The following is a 22,205-nucleotide window of genomic DNA, read 5'->3' on the forward strand; positions in this document are numbered from 1 at the left end:
AATTCTTTACCAAACTCTGTGTTTTTCTCATATTTTAATAATCTTCTTAAATTCCTTCCTATTTTCCTAACGCTCGCACTGTTTACCTTTAATAGTTTTAAGGGAAGTTATAGCGTATAAGGATTCAATAAATAGATAGAATTGAATAATCTGTTAATTTACAAAGAACTTCGTTGACAAAAATAGTTGAAATAATGAAATAACCCTTTACCCCGAAAATAGATCAAAGGGTTCTATGTTCAAAATATAACCTTAAATTCAAAATTTCCAGTTTTAAATTTTCCCTAAAACCACGACATCTCATAGTGTATACTTTACCTACACCTAGCCTACTACAAAAAAATGTAATCAAACACCGATTTTTCAATATAAATTCACAAAATTAGAATAAATTACATACCTACGCTTTTCCAAGCCAAACCTATTCCAAAACATCCCCACAATCACTCGATATTAAATCCCTATACAAGTTTCATAGCACAACCTACAAAAATATATTTTCGTCTTCCGTCTCCGGCGACTATCGACCGCCAACAAACACCAACGGCACCAAAAAGGATAATTTATTGCGAATAGACAATGTGATGGTTTTTAAAGGACGAATTGGAGCAAAATTCTCCTACTTAATAAAATATTAAAAATTTCTACTACTAAAAGAAGTAGCAGAGGGAACACAGCAACACCATTTGATTGATTTCCATTGAAACCCATCGAGCGGAATAAAACAATTACACACGGGGGTAATGGATATTCGTAGTTTAAAATTTCGCTATGATCCGATGATAAATTTTCTTTTTATTTTCATTTTTTTTTCTATATTTTCCTTCTTGTTTTATATATGTACGATACGATATATGAATAAAATGTTATGTGAATGAGAGATACATGAACGACAGCGGCAGCAACAACAACAACAACAAACGAACGTGACCTGAAAGTTCGTCGCCGTATGGCCTCCGTATCATTTCACACCAGTTGAACAGCCAATTCAAAAACATGGCATCCCGCCCCCGTTCGTGGGAGTTATTTTGTTTTTGAAAAGAGCACATTTTAGTGAGATGCTGTGATATAGGCCAGGCGTACATAATATCGACTTCTTACACCAATATAAGGTTTTGATAAGGACACCGTTAAAACTCAACAACATTCATATTTTCTAAAAACTATGAAGCTCCGTTAACAAATTAAGGAAATTTGTATTTCTGTTTGAAGCCTTTCTGCAAAAATATTTCCTTCCATGTTCCTAGCAGCGAAAAGTAGGACATTGACCAATAATTAACCGCTAAGACCCTTACAGTACTTATGGGCATAAATATAACAGCGTTTGATTACAACGCTGATTACAGATTTGAAACCACAAGGGACAAGCTTCAGCAATTGAAATTATATTGTATGAAACACATATTTTCATTTAAAATGTTTTCTTTCACTTATATAAAATCAGCTTCTCATCAAAGAACATTATGATATTGGTTTGCCGCACAAAAGGATACATTTTCTTCATTTAAACAATAAAGACCCCTGCCCCAACGAACTCAACCCTCCTCCCCCCAACGCCTCCGCTTTGCCTGCGGCCTCATCTCACCGCACCGCATCAATATGACAAAACGAACACGACGCTAAATAACTATTTGTTATAGCATCGTATAAGCTTCTCTCTTTTATTCACATCCCATTTTCATCATCATCGCAGAAATCCACACTCAATTCATGTCACAGGCGAAGGACCAAAAACAGGGTTTCCAGTTTGAACTTTTGAAAATCTTTTTTCAACCATAAAAAAAACCAGACACATCGAGACGAAATCGTAGTCTGAGGCAACTTTTTTCATTTAATTCTTAATATTTTATTTCATTAAGAATTAATTGAGTTTTAAAGAATTCGTTAATTAAACAATTCCAGATATAAATTTAGTAAATTTAAGATAAATAATAATTTAGGATAAAATAGTTAAGCACGGCATTCCTGAACACGCCGGCCCCCTAAAGGAATTTTAGGAACATGGTAAAATAGCCAGCTTCGTGGATGGTGGCAAGTTTAGCTCTTTTATGATTACCAGGTGACCTACTTTAAAGTTTTTGGTCTTCCTTTTCCATTTGGGACGTTGTTGAAGTGAAGTTAGGTATTCAGAGTTCCATCGACGCCAAAAACCTTGGAACATGTTTTGAATAAGTTGACATATTCCAAGTCTCTTAAGTTTAACATCTAGTCAGCTGGGCTCCGGTATCGCCGTATATGGTCTACCTATAGGGAAATGAGAGGGTGTTAGAGGGTTCAAGTCTAAATCTGAAATAGTACAAAGAGGCATAGAATTTAGGAGTGCTTCAATTTAGGAAAGCAAAGTAGAAATTTCTTCAAAAATGAGAATATTATTCCCTATGACACGTCGGAGGTGCTGTTTGACAATTTTTTCACAAGCCCCGAAATGAGGACTTTGTGGAGGAATAAACTCCCATTTGATGCTATCAGCTGCCATTTTTGAAGACATCAGATGATAATGTTCTTTAGCACGCACCAACTTAACCCATTCACACAGGGTTCTCGCAGCTCCTTGAAAATTGGTGCCATTGTCGGAGTAAATGACGTTGCACTTTCCTCTTTTTGCATTAAATCGCCTCGACGCTGCTAAAACTGCATAGATAAATCGCTGACGACTTCCAAATGTAAGCCTTAAAAACAAACAACATACAAACAAATAATGCGAAGTACCCTTTCGTGTACTTTGGATTTCTACCTCTGGCGATTCGAAGAGTTATTGGTCCAGCATAGTCACAGCCCGTTCGGTCGAAAGTAAAAGATGGGGAAAGTCTTGAAGAAGGCTTATTTCCCATGAGTAGTGTTGCAGTAGCTTTTGTCGAAAACATGCCATATAGCCATGTACAATTTTTCTTATATGGTTTCTGCATCCAAAAATCCAAAACCGTTGCCGTACTAGCGAAGACAGACCTGCATGAAGAAATTTAATATAAGCATCCTGTAGAATCCAAATGGAGACCGGATAACCTTTAGGCGATGTTATAGGGTGTTTTAGGCTGAAAAGAACCTTGACAGCATTGGAAATTCTTCGCCCAACGGGAAGTAGCCCAACATCATCCAGAAACGGTGATAAGGATGCCAGTTTAGAACGTGGAGAGACATAATTTTTTCGTTTTTAAGGATTGTATCTCTTCGTTAAACTCTTCTTGAGCCAATAAAAGGCATTTTCGTTTAGCGTAAAGCAATTCTTCAGAACGCAAGAAACCTTGTATAAGTTCCTGTGGAGAAAGTTTACCATTTCTGGCAAGGCGAACAAAAACATGATGAGGCTCGTTTGGCAAGTTTGTCGAAAAGTGATTCCATTACACATTACATTGGCAACAACAGGCTGATTTCTTCTTTCAGGTAAATCTTCAAAATAAATGTTTTCTCCTGAAATCGGCCAATCTGGGCCTCTCCACCAAATGTCTAATTGCAACAACTTGCTGGACTCAACTCCTCTGGATGCACAATCAGCTGGATTTTCTTCTGAGCGAATGTAATTCCATTTGGAGCGGGGAAGAACATCAAGAATCTCAGCGGTACGATTGGCAACAAAAGTATTCCATCGACGAGGAGGAGATGAAAGCCAAGCTAAAACGATTTTAGAGTCACAAAAAACAAAGGTTTAGGAGGGTTTTATATCCAAAGAAGAACGAACCAATTTTACTAGACGACTCAAGAGAAGCGTCCCACAAAGTTCCAGGCGTGGAATTGTTAACTGCTTAACAGGTGCAACACGGGTCTTAGCAGCTACAAGTTGGACATTAATTTCTCCATTTTCTGACAAACTGAGTTCATACAACTTTAAGACATAAGTCTATGTTACATATGTTCTTATCTACACCTCGAAACAAGTTAACATTAAAACCTGACACCAAATTTTATCCAAGCAAATCTCCCCTTCTTCATGTTGGAAGATATTCACCTCAACACTGTCAAAATTTAAACTTATACTTTCTTATACTGCTAGGAAACATCCTCAACTTATCCATAGTTCTTCTAAATATTAGAAGTCCGAATATGTTAAATTTTAGAGTTCAAGTATTCACCATAATAGTGTCAATATGATCCTGAAAACATTTGCGATTAATCCTCAGACCCATTTTCAACCCTGTGCTTAGTGTATGTTAACGTTACGAATATAAATTCACCCTAAAAGTTTCAAAATACAAACTTTATATTAAGTTCAATCGAAACTGATTCTGCTGGGAAACATCCATAGATTATTTTGAAGTCTAGGTGTTTAAAACGATAATGTCAATAAATAAAGTAGTTCCGGTGGTGTGGTGGTTAGTGGTTAGGTACTCTTTCAAAGAATTGACAAATGCTCCAACATTTGCCGTTCGGATTTGGCTTAAAATTGTAGGTCGCCTCGCTCCATAGATTATTTTGAAGTCTAGGTGTTTAAAACGATAATGTCAATAAATAAAGTAGTTCCGGTGGTGTGGTGGTTAGTGGTTAGGTACTCTTTCAAAGAATTGACAAATGCTCCAACATTTGCCGTTCGGATTTGGCTTAAAATTGTAGGTCGCCTCGCTCCTTGACAACAGTACTCTTACACAAGATCCACTGGTTTTCAACGAGTTATTGTGCCACCTTGTTTTAATGTCAATTTATAAACCTAAGATCAAATTGAATCCAACTTACTCATCTTTTAATCTACCTTCGAAATTCCCCTAAGTTGAATTTCGAAATTTAAGTATTCACCTCGATAGCGTCAAAACGTCAACCTAATAAAAACAACACTCATTGTTTTATGTACTTCCAATGTTTGGAAACGTTTGAAATCGATCTTAAGGCCCAGATTGTTCCATACGTAAAATGTGGGCGTTTACCTAAGTATTCACTTCGATAGTGTCATCGGAGGAAAAATTGTATCCTTTAACTGTTAGAAAACGTCCGCAATTGATCCTTAGGCCAAGTTTTGCCGTATTTTTTTAGTCTATGTTAAATTTTGAAGTTTTGATTTTCAAAAAAGTAAATTAAAGTCGTGTCTAAATTGATATTCCTTCAGTGTGGGGAAAACAATCTGTTTTCGGGTCTGATTTGCTTAAAATGTGGAAAATTGCAATGAACCATTTATTCCGTTCCTTAATCATATAAGCAACCTTTGAAATAAATTTTAAGTTGGTTTAGTATTATGTGAAATTTGACGTCTTAAACTAACCTCATTAGTGTCAAAATTTAATCTTAAATAGAATTTACTTCAGTTCAAGTTCCTGTCCAAAGTTTTCCTTACTGAGTGTTTTGAACTTTTGTCTATGGCAACCCTGATTGAAAACACAGCCACGAACAACAAGGATTATAAAGGCTCTCTTTTTTGTGTTGAAAAAGAGCCTTTCGATGAATTTCCACACACTTTTCACGTTTTACCCTTCTTTGGTCCTTCGTTATACAGCTCCTGATTTAAAATCTGGCATTTACTCTATATAACGGTATCAAATCTATTGGGAGCCTTTCAATTGTGTTTTTCCCATTGAAGAGTGAGCACTTGTTGAGTTAAAGTTGTTGATATTCGAGTATACATTCTGAGTGCGGTAGTCCTTAGAAAAGAGCGTCCCTCGGTTTTTTGAAAGTGGAATTTTTGTGTGGCATATGTTAAATAAATAATTTTAAATAATTTGAAAAAAAAACGTATAATATTGAAAAATGGAAACAAAGCCCGAGGAAGACCAAGCTGAACCCCATCATTATCATCATCAGTCACATCCCCAATCTATCGCCCAAAGTCGGACAATTATCGCGACAATAGTTTATCTTGCACTGCTCGTCGATAATATCTTGCTTACGGTCATAGGTATTTAATTTCACTTCACCTAATTCGATCAATCAATTTGATTCTCATTTTTAAATCTCAAATTTGTTGTGTTCAGTGCCCATTCTACCGGATTATCTGGCCACGATTAACAACAAGTCCCTGGCCGCCTTTACCGTCGCTGACACCGATATTAATCAACAGCAGCAGCTGTTTGCCTCGAACCTTGCCTATCGTAACTTAGATTCACATCATGCTCCAGTGGCGGCAGCTATTATGACAAAGCATCCGATACCTGGAAAATCGCTGGTCAATTTTACAGTTGTCGAGGATAGGGTAATAATAGCACCTGTAGATAGAGGAGATGGACATGGAGTTCTAGGAGAGAATGGTGAAAATGATACCCTGGCAAGCGAGAATGGTTCGATAGGCATCCTTTTGGCTATGAAGGCACTGGTTCAACTTATATTCAACCCCATTGTTGGGGGTATGTCCAGCAAATTTGGATATCGATTGCCAATTGTGTTCGGAACGTTTTGCTTGCTTCTTTCAGCTTTGGGTATGATGAAAATGATGAAAGTAAACTTTTTTTTATAAGTCAAAGGATATTATGGTTTTACTATATTGTACAACCACCTACGACACACTTTACAATACCTTTAAGGTCCTTTAAGTCCTTTCTGTGACATTGTTTTTCTTTTGTTTTGTTTAATTTCTTGGAAAAGTTTTCGCAATTGGTGAAACATATGTTTCGTTATTGATTGCACGTTCGATACAAGGAGTTGGATCTGCATGCATTGGGGTTTGTGGAATGAGCTTAGTTGCACAGGTAAGCAAAGTTAATTTATTGAAATTCTTTTATGGATTCATGTTTGTACTTAATCTTCGGGGAAGCTATCAGAAACAATAATTACATTTAAAGCAGCAATAGAGCAGTTTTATAAAAGGCTTTACAAAATTTTAAATTGTGAGTGGAGTTTTTAAACAAAAATTTTCCGTGTTATATTTTATTTAATAATATGGACTTCATTTTTAAAGAACAAAAGCACCTGGGATGCGACCTACAGCGATAATTTCCCATCCCGTCTGTTGTCTTGCTCAAAAGTTTAACAAAATATTCCTAACAATATTTTGTTGGAGATAAATAAACGGAAGTCAATAGTTTCCTTTGTTCTCCTGATACTTGATTCGAAAATCATTTCTTATCTGTTTTTTGTAGTTTTTGTAGGTTGTCGTGATTTTTTAAAAAGTATTTTTTAATTGAATTTTTCTAAATAATTAGCTACAAATTACCAACAATATTTTGGATATGATGAAATATTTTGATTTCAATCACTAATTTTATTCATAAGTTTTTTAGTCGAAAACCAATTTTGAACAATTTTAGTACTATTTCTTGAAAATTTGTGGTGTTATATAAACAAATACAGATTGATTTTTTTTTTTTAAACAATATCTTACGTTAACAAAAAAAAATCAGCAGAGAATGAAATTATTTTGAAGACAATGCCTTCATTTATTCACCAGATATCGAGATTTGAATATCAATTTTTATCATTTTAGAGTACTATTTTTTGTAATTAAAATTTTTAAGAAAAAACATTTTATAGAACTTTAATTAATGTTGAAAACTATATAAAAAAGAGGCTGGGATACGACCAACACTGATAACCTCCCATCCTGTCTGTTGATTTGTCTTGCCTAAAAGTTTGTATGTTTTTTTATGACGGACTGTTGGATTTTTATTAAAAAACTACTCAATATAAAAAAAAAAACAATATTTTCTGTGAAATAAAACAAAAATTGAAGACAATATTTTTAATCTTTTGAAAAACAATTTAATGTGAAAGTATATTTTTAACAACTTGTATTAATTTTTTTGTTTAGGTTTTTATTTTTTTTTTCTAAGAAAACTGTCAATTCGTTCTCAAAATTTTTCCGAATGTTGAAAACAATGTTTCTTATAAGTTAAAATTATTTCGAAGCCATAATCTCAAATTTAAGAAAAATTATTTGATTTGAAAATCATTTTTTACTAACTTTTGTTAAATTTTCTTATAGGTAAGTTTTTATTTTTTTGTAAAAAAAAGTGTCTCAAAATTTTACTGAATATTGAGAATAATATTTTTTATAGATAAAAGTAGTTTAAAGCCAATAACTCAAAGTTTTGAAAAGATATTTGAATCGAAAATGAATTTTTACCAACTTTTATAAATTTTGTTGTTTAGGTTTTTATTTTTTGTAAAAAAAACTATCAGTTCAATTTTTCTCAATATTTTACTAGATGCTAAAAACTTTATTTTTCGTGGCACAAAATTGTTTAGGATAAAATCATGTTGTATTCGTACAATTTTCGAGGTGACAATTTTTTGTTTAGTGTTTTTGATTTATAAAAACAACCGTTAATTGGATTTTTTTCGAAAAATATGTATATTTCTTTGGTATCACGTTTAAATTACAGTTGTGTTCATAATAATAGCAGGGCTCTCCAAATAAAACATAAAAGCCTTCAATATCAACGTTATAATATATTACATTAAACTTCTATAATAACATACTTAAATATTTATTCATAATAACAGAAAATAAGTATTATCGATTTTGTACTGTTAGCTTTGTCACAGTAAAACCGTTTTTTAAATATATGGCTGTTCATAAAAATAATAATAATGTTAGCTTCCTATTAGTTCTTTGTTGCATAACTATTGTTTTTTATGATGCTTCGCATCTACAAGTCGAGTCGAGCTTTAATCGAGTCTACTAAAACCTGACACCTCTCGACTGGTATTCCGTTTCACGAATCACGCACTGCTTCCCACAATTTTTTCGAATTCTAGGGTTTTGCTTTATGAACTGCGTTCTTAACATCCCCCACAAATCTGCGATGGGGTTAAGGTCGTGGGATTGAGCAGGCCACTCCATAACTGATAACTTCTTCTGCGCAAACCATGATATTGGCTTTTTTAATGTATGCTTTGGGTCATAGTCTTGTTGGTATACCCAAACCAACGGCATTTCTTCTTCAGCATAGGATAACATAACCTCCTCGAGAATGTTTACATACTCGGTTGAATCCCTTATACCCCCATGGGATGAATAGCCCCGACTCCGTAATATGAAAAGCAAAACCTTATCATAACTTTTCCTCCATTATGCTTCACTGTTTTTATAGTGTACCGTGGATAGTATGCTGCATTTTAGGGTCTTCTCACACATTCTCGACGAGCCTTGGACCCAAAAAAGGACGACTTTGCTTTCATTGCTTCACGGAACATTCCTCCATTTCTCTTTTGCCCAATCTCTATGCGCTTTAACAAACTCCATTCTCTTTGCCACGTGCCTCTTCGTCAAGAATGGTACCTTGCGTGGACTTCGGACTGGTAACTTTGCTTATAAAAGACGTCTTCGTATGGCGACAGCGTTAAAAGACAGTTGAAATCCATTTCTTATTTTCCTAGAGCCTATTAAGGGGTTCCGTTTTGCTAACTGAATAATTTTTCTGTCCGTTCAGTAGTCATCCTTTTTGGGCCTAGCGTTTTCGGTTTATTTTGCCATTTTAAGGCGTTACTGACTATTTTTGCTGAGCAACCTTGGATGTCTTGAATAGTTTTGTAGGTTTTTCCCTCGAAACACTGTTTTCTAATAAGTTTTCGAATTTCTTCGATGCATTGTCTTGACCGTCCCATTGTTTAATATTGAGCTAATATTTAATAATTTTGTATATGCTAGCATGTTACAAATACTTAAAACTTTAAATATTAAAACATTTACTTACCGAAAAAAAATTCCTTATTATAAAATCAAAACCACTGCTATTTTTCTGAACACTATATATCCAGAGAGTTTGAAATAATGTGTGTTCACCGTGACAAGTAGAGTATAACTTTAAGCTAAAAGACTAACGGAAGACCGTTAGATCAAATTACATGATCATTTTTTGTATACGAATTTCCGTTATTTAAATAATTGACAAACTAATAAAATGTGACTAGCACTGCTATTTTTATGAACACAACTGTATATAAAACTTAATTCAAGTCTCTAGCGTTTTTAGTTCGTAAGATATTTTGGATTCAGCCCCTACGGTCTTCTTCTACTGCACTGTCATCTTGTCGTGGATTCGAAGAATTTCCGGGCATTAGCATTGATTTGCATACGGGCCCTTAGATCACGCGAAACGACCCATGGTGCTTTCATCCGCTTTTGTCATAGTAGATGCTTCTACGCCGTTTATCAGGACGGTGATGATGAGAGTCTTATATAGCGACATTTTGGTCCCTCGAGCGAAAGCTCTAGTACTCAATTGTTTTCTTAGCCCAAAGAAACAGCGGTTAGCAAGAGCAATTGTTCGTTTGATCTCAGCCCTAGTGTTGTTTTCTGTGTTTATAGCGGAGCCTGGTAGACAAATTCCTTAACTACATCAAATTTACGCCTTCCGGTGGTGACGTTTTGACCGTGACGCCACCTCTGCCTCAATACTCACAAAAAGCCCATTCATATCACGCTAAGTTCTACTTATCATGTCCATGGTATCAGCATACGCAAATAATTTTAAAAGATAGTGCCTCCAGTGTTGACGTAGAGGCTTTTTACTATTTATTCAAGGACGATATTAAAGAAATCGCATGACAGTCTATCAACTTGTTCAAGCCTTTTTTGACATTTAAAGGTTCGGTTAAGTTATTTCCAACCTTTATATAGCACCTCATCGTTCTAAATAAAGTGACAAGTTTGACAGACAAAGGCTTTAGACTTTACACATTACGGCAGAGAAGATTTTTTAAGTGATGTTAAGTAGACTAACGCTTCTATAGTTGGTTTAGTTAAGAGGGCCTTCGTTTTTTAGAATCGAGCAAACAATACTTAGAATACAATACGGTTCCACTATGATCTTTCCACTTTAGTCTTTTCAGTATTCGGTTAGAGGTTTATGTACCTATGAATTTCGTATCACCTGCTCATAAAACTTTCGAACTTCAATCCTGCTTTTTAACCTCTCAGCATCTTCAACCGCGCGCTTCTCGGGCTCTGTCTTTTTCCTTCTGAGAATTCGGTGTTCCGCTTTCCTCTTTTGCTCATAAAACTCGTGAGCAGCTCTCATACTTCTATCCAGCTCCACTTTGCTTGCATATTGTTTGCCTACTTAATGTTACCGACATTATCCTTAATGCGAATGGTCATAAGGCACTCGCTTATACATCTGTAGGCTCAAGACTTGTTGTCTAAGTCTGGCTTCAATGTTCATTGCCATTGTTGCATTGCCCTGATCCTTAAATTTCCGTTAGTTGAAGTTGGATGGTGAAAATATCAACTCTCTCATCTTCACCAAACGCTTTATGTGCTTGACATAATTTTATTGTCGGAAATAGTTGTTCCCATAATATATTTGGAAGCCCAAGAGTGCAATATTTAGTGTAAAGAAATTTTTTATAATTGATATTCAAAATCAACAAATTGTACATACATACATATATGTATATGTATGTGTAATGATAGGGTAAAGTGATAGCTAAATATGTGTCAGAACAACAATATTATACACATTTTTAAACGAGTATGACGTTAACATCTCAATATGGTTATTCTTTTATTTCATTCCAAAAAACATTCTTAGAACCTACAAAACTTTTGACTTTTAACAACAAAAAAAAAATTGGAAAATGACAAGACAGCCCAACTGATACTTTTATTTCTATACTAGCGGACCCGACAGACGTTGTCGTGTCTACACGTCTTTAATTTGAATATGTATGTGTAATGAAATCTTCAACTTGTTTTAATTAAAGGTAAAAAAGCTTACACTCAAACTATTTTATTTAAAAAAACATATTTTTTTTATTTACAAAAACTTAATTTATCGTAATGCCATTGGATGTACAATATTTTTGGTTAAACCCTGTGGTGTATAAATAAATAAATTCGATGGTTTTCCAACTCTGGAACACGCAACATATAATTGGCCGTGAGAAAAACATGGGTTTTCTAAATCTAAGCCACAAATTGTCATTGTTTGGCCTTGTGACTTATTTATAGTCATAGCATATGCCAAGCGGCCAATGCAATATGATTTTGAGATCGAATCCGCGCAAGTATCAGTGCGATAAAAAATGTTTTACCAGTGCCACTTGGAGCGTCTAAAAAAAAGAATCCACCTTGTTGTGCTGCAATTGAAACGTTAATTTGATCATATACATTTCGTTGTTCAGCAGTAAGCAATTGTTCATTTTCCGCAACAAAAGTAGCCAAAGAAGTCTTATCGAACTGGTGTTCACGTTGAACATCGCTGTTGATGATGTCTACTACTGGGCGATTCCGATTCGGCGCTTGCATTCCAAAATGGATGAGCGGCATGTTTGAAATAAGAATACAAATATCCTCAATCATTATTAATGACTCGTTGTTTATTTCGGCGGAGAATTCAATATTAAGATTTTGATTAGTAATTCTAGTCCGATGCAAAATATCCTCACTCATTGAGTCTTATATTTGTTCCACAGAGCAGATGCATCAGACGGAAAACACGTTGTCAATATTATTGAAAATAATTGACGAATTTGTTGTGGAGATGAGCTCAGTGCTGCATCTCCAAGTGTGAGATCCCAATGGTTATCATCCTCCAATAAATGTAACTAACGACACGCATCGAAGAAAGAGTAGTATGAAGTACCATTGACTTTTCACAAATATTGGAAGGACGTCGGTCCAGGGACGTTAACCAGTAATAAACGCAAAAAAAAACATTCGCGTTGCTTAGGATGAACTGTATATAATCGACTTAAAGTTTTTGTCATAAATATATCAGCGAATCCTGGTATTGGAATACCTCGTTTCCGCGGTTCCCAATTCTTTGATTGTTTATTCCATGTACAAAATTTAGGAACATCAGTGTACATCAACGTCCTTGCGAGTTGACCAACAGCATCTTGTCGACTACAAAGGTTAAAAATTTGAGTTAGAGTTGTTTTTGGAGCCGTAAAAGCCTGTTATAGTGCAGTTTCTTCTGTAAAGTAAATATGTTGTCCGTTTTCAAGCTAAAGCTAAAGCACAGCTAAATGTATAACAGCAGGATACCTTTCATGTATAGGGAACGTAAATATGCGCCAAATAGCTTCGTTGCTACTTATGTATCGATCCATTTGATAACGTGTTATTTCGTCATTGTCGTTAACATTTTTAACAGCAAATATAGCTTTATCACTACCCTTGTGAATATACTTACAAATGTATTTGATAGACTTCACCAAACTACATAGTAATCTTTTGATTTCATCCCAGTTTGGATTACACGTAAATGTGATAAAAAGATCAGGTCGGCCGTATGCACGTACGTAAGTCATGGCATCTTGAATGACGCGGGCTACCAGTGTATGATGATGGGAGAATATATGCGGTACCAATATTGTTGATGTCATTCGTTGCATCTACGTTGCCGATTACGGCTTCACGTAAATGAATGTACTCCTCAGCACGAAGTTTTGCTTGATTAAATTTTATGTATCTTAATCACTCCACTTTCGATAAAATCAACAACTGCTTATAAATTAAAAATTAATTAAAAAATACATTGTCCAGCGGACAAAATTGTGAATCTAAACCATTCTCAGATCCCTTTGAACACACACAAAAAATTTCATCAAAATCGGTCCAATCGTTTAAGAGAAGTTCAGTGACATACACACTCACAGAAGAATTATATACATATATTAAGATATATTTTTAAAACTTTTCGAAAATGTCACCATGACAACCATTATTTCGACGATTGAATCACCTTACCCAGATGGAAAACTCGATGGTAGTCTATTTGACTATGAACAATTTTAAAACCACTTATCACCTTATCTGATTCCACCCCAAAATTGAACTTTCAAGCTAATAATTGCTTTCTACCCTTTTACACGCTCAACTTTTGAACCTTGATATTTTGTTGAAAATATATATTCCAAAGGACTTCCATTCAAAATATGTACTCCTTTAATAAGGTTTACAAAATTAGTGAACAAATTGTGATAAACATCATTTCCAGGAATAAAGCCTTTTTTTTTCTTTTTATAGACTTTTTTCGATTTAATTTGATATTAAATTTAATAACAATAATAATAAATTAAAAAAGTTTGTGTGCGGTTTAGAAAAATTAATTATGATGTGGGTTGTCTCCAATTCATCTTCAATAAGAATCCCTTCACATGAGTTAAAAGTTAACATAAAACAATAATAGAATATGAAAAGAAAGATGATGTTAAATAATCTAAATGTGAAGCCCTTTAGGTGATCAATTTAAAATTGCTGTTGGCATTAAAATAAAAACACATTAAATCAACCCACAAGCAAACATTTATGTATATTTGACAACCATACAATGAATATGTATATGAATGTGTAAAAAAACACAAATTAACAAAATTCGATTTAAAGCTCAATAAGTAAATATTAATCAGTTTATCCGGAGCTTTCGACTGCGCTTGACCTGTTCATCTCACTCGCAAGTTCTAATTACAAACATTCCTAAACGCGATAGATCGCCTGACACCAGGGACAATCGTTTGTCCTTGGATAAAAAACTTCGCTCCACTATGTTTCCAACAAGTGGGCTTAGTAAAAACCCTTATTATAATAAATTCACTCCCTTGCAATGCCATCCAGATACAGATAATTCTGAAATGGATGAAACTGACTTGCCAGTAATCAGGAAAGTGTATGTGCCACCAATCAAAGTGCTACAAAAATCACCAGAATATGTGCATAATCTCATGAAAAACCTACAAATATCTAATTACTCAATAAAAAAAATAACAATTGGTATCAAATTAATGATCGAATCTATTGAAGCATTTAATATTGTGTTAGAAAAACTAAAAGAAGATAACTGTCAATATTTTTCCCATGATCTTAAAAGTGCTAAAACATTCAAAGTTATGTTGTATGGTCTGGACGATATAAAAACTAATGAACTCAAAGCTGAACTCATTTCACTTGGCTTAAAATGTGTTGATGTTAAGAAAATTGAAAAAAAATATGATCAATTTACTGACTTTTTCTACCTCATCTACCTTGAAAATGGAACAATTAAATTAAGTGAACTTAAAAAAAATGTTCGTTCTATTTTTCACACACAAGTGAATTGGAACTTCCAAAGAAAAATAAAAGGTAAGCTGACACAATGCATTAATTGTCAAATGTTTGGGCACGGTGAGAGAAATTGCCACATAAAAACATATTGCGCTATCTGCGCCGGTTCACACAAAACAAGCGAATGTAACAATTCTTCCGTCAATAAATGTGCCAACTGCAACGGCAATCATAAAGCTACTGACATTTCATGCCCCAGTAGATCTAAATATTTAGAAGTTAAAGAAAGATCATCTGGAAGAAAAGCTCTTCTTCAGCCAAAAGCTCTTCTTCAGCCAAAAGCTCATTTCGAGCCAACAACTCAAATTTCTACGCATCAAGCTTGCGAAAAACCGATTTCGTTTGCTTCTTTGAGTGATTTCCCATCGCTCCCACAACCGCAGCGAGGACTGATCAATGCTCCAAAGAAAAGCTTTCCAAATTCAAGCACGGAATCTCAAACTTTACCGTCAACAATGAATACGTGGGAAAATGACTTGCGCGGCGCTTCTTCATCAAACAATAAGAACAATTCATCGCTCTTCACAATCGAGGAACTAAATTCATTGTGCATGGAAATGATTTCAAATTTATCTGTTTGTAAAACTAGAATAGAACAATTTAACGTGATCGCTCATTTAGCTACTAAGTTTTTATACACTAATAATGTTAAGTAAAATGGCAGAAACACAAATAAAAATAATAACTTGGAATGCTAAAGGCATACGCAATAAATTTCATGAATTTTTAAACTTTTTGAATAGCTATACAGTTGATGTTGCGTTAATAACAGAAACTTGGCTCGATGTTGATATAGGGCTCCCATCATCCGACTTCAAATGCTATCGTGTCGATAGAATAGATCAAATGGGTGGTGGAGTTGCGATTCTTATTAGAAAATCAATTCAACATTCGCTTTTACCTATAATTCCAACAAGACTTGTTGAAAATGTAGGTGTTATGATTAAATTAAAAAACCAAAAGACTGTAAAAATCTATTCTCTTTATTTCCCTGGTGGATCTTCATCGGATATTAAAAGGAAGTGGTTAAAGCAAGACTTCAAAAAGTTATTTACAATGAATGGTGAATATCTATTAGGTGGCGATTTTAACTGCCGACACAGAGATTGGGGGTGTGTAAGAGCAAATGCTTGGGGCAATATACTGGCTGCTCTTTCATTGGCACTACCGATTAATATTTTTTATCCACCTTGTCCAACTTATTTTCCCGCAGGTTCTCGTGGCGTCCCTTCTGTCCTCGATTTGTTTGTGTCAAATGTCCCAGGTCTTATATCAGAACCCGTTTCGTTTAGTGCTCTTAGTTCAGACCATAATCCAGTATTTTGCAATCTTTCTTGGTTAGGTGAGAGACAAACTCAATATTTCCTAGACATAAAAAACGCTAATTGGAAATCATTCAAATCAAAAATTAAAAGGAGCCTTCAGAATAGTACCACAAACCTTGAAAGCGTGACTTGTAAAGGTGATGTCGATCTTATTGTACAAAACTTTACGCAAGCTATCACTTCTTCGGTTGATGAAACTATTCCCAAGAAAGAAAAAAAAGATGTATTTAAAAAACTTCCAACACATATCTTGGAACTTATTAAAGTTAGAAATATTCATCGGAAAAATTGGCAAAATTACCGTCAACCCTTCTCTCGATCAATGGTTTCCCATTTTAATAAACGTATCGCTGAACAGATACAAATCCATCGTAATAAAGAATGGAACACAAAACTGAGCGTTTTGGATAAAAATGCAAAACCATTCTGGAACATAGTAAAATTAATTAAGAACAAAAACCGTAAAATACCATTTTTGAAGAATTCTTCTACAACTTTTGTTACAGGTTTTGAGATAGCAAATCTATTTTGTACAAGTTTTTCAAAAAATCACTTAGTTTCTCAGCATTTGGGGGACTTTGTAACTAATGAACTTGTCAGTAAAACAATTGAAAGATTCGATACTACAAACGGAATAACTCCTCTTAATGCATTTGTAGAAGAAGATAATGTAAAAAATGTAATCAAAATGTTGCAAACTCGAAAGAAAGGAGGTCTGGACAAAGTAAAAAATAGTTATTTAAAACAACTGCCTTACGTTGGAATTAAGTATTTAACATTTATAATTAATGCATGCTTTAAATTGCAATACTTCCCTCAATGTTGGAAAAAATCAATGGTTGTCCCTGTGCTTAAAGCTGGAAAACCTCCAGATAATCCTGAAAGCTACAGACCAATCAGTTTACTGAGCAACATTAGTAAAGTTTTTGAAAAAATACTGAAACAACATATTTTAAAATTTATTTCAGATAAAGACATTCTCCCCGATATACAATTTGGTTTCCGGAAATCTCACAGCACATCTCATCAGATTAAAAGAATTTGCAATCATGTTCTAGACCATCGTTCCCGTGGTCAATCAACGGGCATGATATTGTTAGACATCGAAAAGGCTTTTGATTCTGTATGGCACAATGGCATTATATATAAAATGATGCAATTCGACTTTCCTCTGTATTTGTGTAAAATTGTTCAGAGTTTCTTATCCGGTAGATGTTATCAAGTTCATGTCAATTGTGATGTTTCTAGGTTGTTATTTGTCGATATCGGCGTCCCCCAAGGCTCAGTACTTGGTCCTGCCTTGTATAATATTTATACTTCAGATTTTCCAAGTCTACCGCAATGTGAATCAGCTATTTTCGCTGATGACACTGCAGTATTTTCATCACATGAATTTTCTCTCAACATTGAGACAAATCTTAAACATGCGATAGAAATACTTGAAAAATATTATACTAAATGGAAAATAAAGCTGAATGTTGGGAAAACGCAAGCCATCTTTTTTACACGAAAAAGGAAACCTTGCTATCTTCCCAGCAATCAGCTAGATGTAAGTGGTACCACAATTAAATGGGAGCAGTCTGTTAAGTACCTAGGTGTTCATCTCGATTCAAAACTAACTTTTAACCAACATATTCAAAATACTCTTAAAAAAATGAGTATTGCTATTAAGATGCTTTACCCTTTTATTAACCGACAATCTCTACTCACAAATGAAAATAAGATTATCATTCACAAGGTTATATTCCAAGCAATACTGTTATATGGGTGTCCAGTATGGGGTAACGCTGCCAGATGCCATTTAAAGAAGTTACAGGTATCACAAAACAGGGTTTTAAAAATGATGCTTAACCTTCCTTGGCATTACTCAACTTTAAGTCTCCATAGAAAAGCGAATGTTGAACTGATTTCTGATAGAATTTGTAAGCTTACAAATAATTTTAATATCAGCTGCGAAAGTTCTGAGAATTTTCTCATAAACCAACTTCTTGCATAATCTGTGATATAGCTATTTTAAGTAAAACTATTGTGTTTTTTTTTCTTTTTGGTTTATGTTAATGGTTTTTTATCTGTTTTGTTAATTTATTTATTTATTTAATTATTTGTATGTTTATTTATTTATTTCTTAATTAATTTATTTTAGAATTAATTTATTGCTTATTTAATTAGGTGTTAATTTATTTTTGTTTGTTTGATAATTTATTGTTAATTTGCTTATTTGTTAAATTATTTATTTTTTAATTTATTTATGTGTTAATTTATTTAATATTTTTTTTATTTATTTATTTATTTATTCTTAATTTATTTATGCATGTATTAATTTCTATTATTATTATAATTATTATTATTATTATTATTATTGTTATTATTATTATTGTTATTATTATTATTAGTATTATTATTATTATTATTACTATTTTTTATTTATTTATTTGTTTATTTTTTTTAATTTATTATGTGTTAATTTATTTATTAATTCTTGATTATACTTATATTCAATAATTTGCTTGTTAAATTATATAATTTTTCATTAATTTATTTGCCATTTTCTTGTATATATTTATTTATTTAGCTTATTCATTATGCTTTTACATTATAATTATTCATTATTATTCTCTAATTGCTTTATGTAAATTAAATTTACTTTTTCTGGTTTTGCTTATTGTAATATTTTTTTTTGTAATATTTTGAATGAAGGTTTTTTTCGTATTTTCCTTCGATTTTCTTCTTAACTATTTATTATATTTTTTTTTTTTTTCTCCCAAGATAATGTTTCAGTTGTAAGATATTATAATTATCAAATCTCTGAATTGTAAAATGAGCGGTCCAAGACTTTTTTGAAAATATTTTTTACGTAATAAAGAAACTAACTAACTAAAAAAAAAAGTAAATATTAATGATACAAGAATATCAAATAGAGACACATCCTTAGGCATTCTATTTGATTTCGAATTATTTGTTCTCTTCGAGGATTTGTAATAACATTACATTCGAGACATTTTTATACATTTTCAATATGTATGTATGTATATGCATTAATTGTTGTTCAAAAACGCTCTTAATAACAGAAATATGCATACCAGTTAACATAGAACATTCAAGACAGTACAATTTAGCAGAATTATCAAAGTTTGAGGTACTGCTTTTTTAACTTCCCCCAGGAATTTATTGTAATCGGTCCGATTTGTCGAATTAAAAGTGTTGAAATTTCTCGAAGTATCAAAGTCACTAGAATCTAAATAAAAGATTATTAGAGAGATATCTGTGTATGCGTGTGTACGTACATTCGAAAAGCTTTCTTCGTCGGTCATATCTCAAGAAATATACAGATAAAAACACAGGAAAATGCAGAAAGGGACTCTTAAAACTGAGTTTGTGTTTTTTTACCATACCAATGTAAAAAAAAGGTATCAACTTTTGGCTAACCCAAAATATCTCACGAACCAATAACGCTAGAGACTTGAAACGTGATGCCAAACTAGTATTCTTTTGGAAAAATAATCCAATTAACTATGGTTTTTTTTTAAATCAAAACAACTGAAAAAAATGGAGCTGAGATGCGACCCACACTGGTAACTTCACATACTGTCTGTCGATTCGTCTTAATTAAAAGCCTTGTGCGTTTTCGTGTTTCGTTAAAAAGAATGTCAGTTGAATTATTAAAAAAAAAAATAAAAATTACTAACAATAGTTTGAAGCTCTGCTCACAATGTAAAGTGGCTTAAGTCGTTTTTTTACCATTTTTCAGGAGAACGAATTTAAACTTTAAACAAATAAATAAGGAGAACCGTTTTGAGTATAGAAACATGAAAAATAGACACAAACATTATAATTTTCGTCTCTTTTTCTATGCATTTAAAGACTAACAAAATAAGTTTGATTAAAGTTTTTATAAGCAAACTTTGTCTCTTAAGCCCTTTTACCTTTTATAAATAAAGAAAAGATTTTTAGAAAAATGTCTGTGCTTGCGTGTGTACGTACGTTCGTACGTTCGCGACGTTTTTTTCGTCGTCCATAGCTCAAGAACCAAAAGAGATATCGATTTCAAATAAATTTTGTTACACAGATAATAAGGAAGAAAGATGTAGAAAGGGCTCTCAAGAAAATTGCGTATGTGGTTTTTTTACCATAGCAGTTTGAAAAAAGGTGAAAATTTTGGTTAAGCCTAAATATCTTACGAACCAAAACCGCTAGAGACTTGAATTAAATTTTATATAATATATTGTAACATAATATCGAAGAAATATATTTTTTGAAAAAAAAACCATTCAACCGTTTTTTTATAAACCAAGAAAACTGAAAAAAAATTTGTCACCCCCAAAATTTTAAGACTAAAATATTATTTCATCTCCAAAACAATTTTGTGTTACGAAAAATAATGTTTTTGGCATCTGGTAAAATTTTGAGAAAAATCGAATTGAAAGTTATTTTTATAAAAAATAAAATTTAAAAAAAAAAACATTACTCAAAGTTGGTAAAAATTGAATATCGATTCAAATATCTTTTTAAAAACTTGAAATTTAGGCTTCAAACTTATTTTGTCTTTTATTAATATTACATATTAACATTCTGAAAAATGTTGATATTTTCGACTCAAATATCTTTTCAAAACTTTGAGATATTGGCTTTAATTTACTTTTATCTTTCAAAAAATATTGGTGTCAACATTCAGTAAAATTTTGAAAAAAATCGAATTGAAAGTGTTTGTACAAAAAATTAAAAACCGAAAAAAAAATTTAAAAAAGTTGGTAAAAAATGATTTTCGACTCAAATATCTTTTCAAAAATTGTAGATTTTGGCTTTAAACTACTTTTATCTTTTAAAAAATATTGTTGTCAACATTCAGTAAAATTTAAAAAAAAAAATCGAATTGACATTTATTGTACAAAAAATTACAAACCTAAAAAAAATTTAAGTAAGGTTGATAAAAATTTATTTTCGACTCAAATTCAAAAATTTTAAATATTGCCTTCAAACTTATTTTATTTCACATAAAATATTGTTTTCAACATTCAGTAATTTTTATATAAAAATCCAACATTCCGTTTTTTATAAAAAAAACAGACGGACAGACGGGATGGGAAGTTATCAGTGTGGGTCGCATCCCAGCCTCTTTTTGTATATCCAACAAGTCACATTTTGTGCAGGTATCTGATTTTGGCTTCTTAAATTTATTAAGAGTCTTAAAAATGTCTGCATATTTTGTTAAAGAAACTGGGCTATCAGTAATATCTGTATAAAGATTGTACAGTTTTGATGGATTGAGATTTGTGTCAAAATACTTTTGACTGGACTGTTTTCGAGTACAATGGCTCTCGTATGCAGGGATCCTCATAATATGTTTCAGGACTTCATTTTTTTCGCATCTGAGATTTTTTTAGTCAGATTGCCCTTTCCTCGCATGTCCTTTATTACCACGGTACCTGGAGATTCCATTTTTTTTGCAATAATTGTTATCAAAAAGCGGTCAGTTTCATCCAAAACGGTTTGAAGCATTTTTGATAGACCACAGTTCTGATGCCTTTCATATTCAAGAAATACGAGTACGTATACTTTCGATCTCGAGGTTTGCCGCTCTTCTTTGAACGGATTGTTTTTTTTCTCCGATTGAAATCAGTCCAGACACAAACGCCAACTTAAGATCATAGTTGCCCAGGTTCCAATATTGTTTAAAAAATAATGTTTTGTTCTGATGCTGAAATTTTATGCATACCTACATTTTCTTTTGCAATCTGTCAACAGTCTCATCCTTTTTGCAGGAACGTTTTTTCCAGTATTGGTTAAGTAGTTCTGACCTAAATTTCATTGTTGACGCCTTCGCTTTCGTAATTCTTTTGTTAATACATTCTCAGGGCTTAAATTACAATTTTCTGGGATATGATCTTCAGAACCTAAATTTTGTTCTAATTGGGTGGCCATATCGTCAATGTCTGACCCCGAAAAGAAAATTTTTTGTGGTGATTTTTCTAGCAAAAAAA

The 22,205-nt window shown here is 32.9% G+C and overlaps 1 protein-coding gene across 1 annotated transcript in view; it reads left to right on the forward strand.

Annotated features, from left to right (window-relative positions):
• Positions 1-5,467: 5,467 nt before the first annotated feature.
• The window catches only part of LOC129941144 (synaptic vesicular amine transporter), a 36,074-nt gene continuing 19,336 nt past the window's right edge, over positions 5,468-22,205 (forward strand). Inside the window, exons 1-3 of the mRNA XM_056049704.1 lie at positions 5,468-5,815; positions 5,892-6,332; positions 6,499-6,602. Coding sequence (XP_055905679.1) covers positions 5,668-5,815; positions 5,892-6,332; positions 6,499-6,602 — 693 coding nt within the window. The 5' untranslated portion in view covers positions 5,468-5,667. The remainder of the gene's footprint in view (positions 5,816-5,891; positions 6,333-6,498; positions 6,603-22,205) is intronic.

This window comes from Eupeodes corollae, chromosome 1, assembly GCF_945859685.1.
Source record: "Eupeodes corollae chromosome 1, idEupCoro1.1, whole genome shotgun sequence".
Lineage (NCBI taxonomy): Eukaryota > Metazoa > Arthropoda > Insecta > Diptera > Syrphidae > Eupeodes > Eupeodes corollae.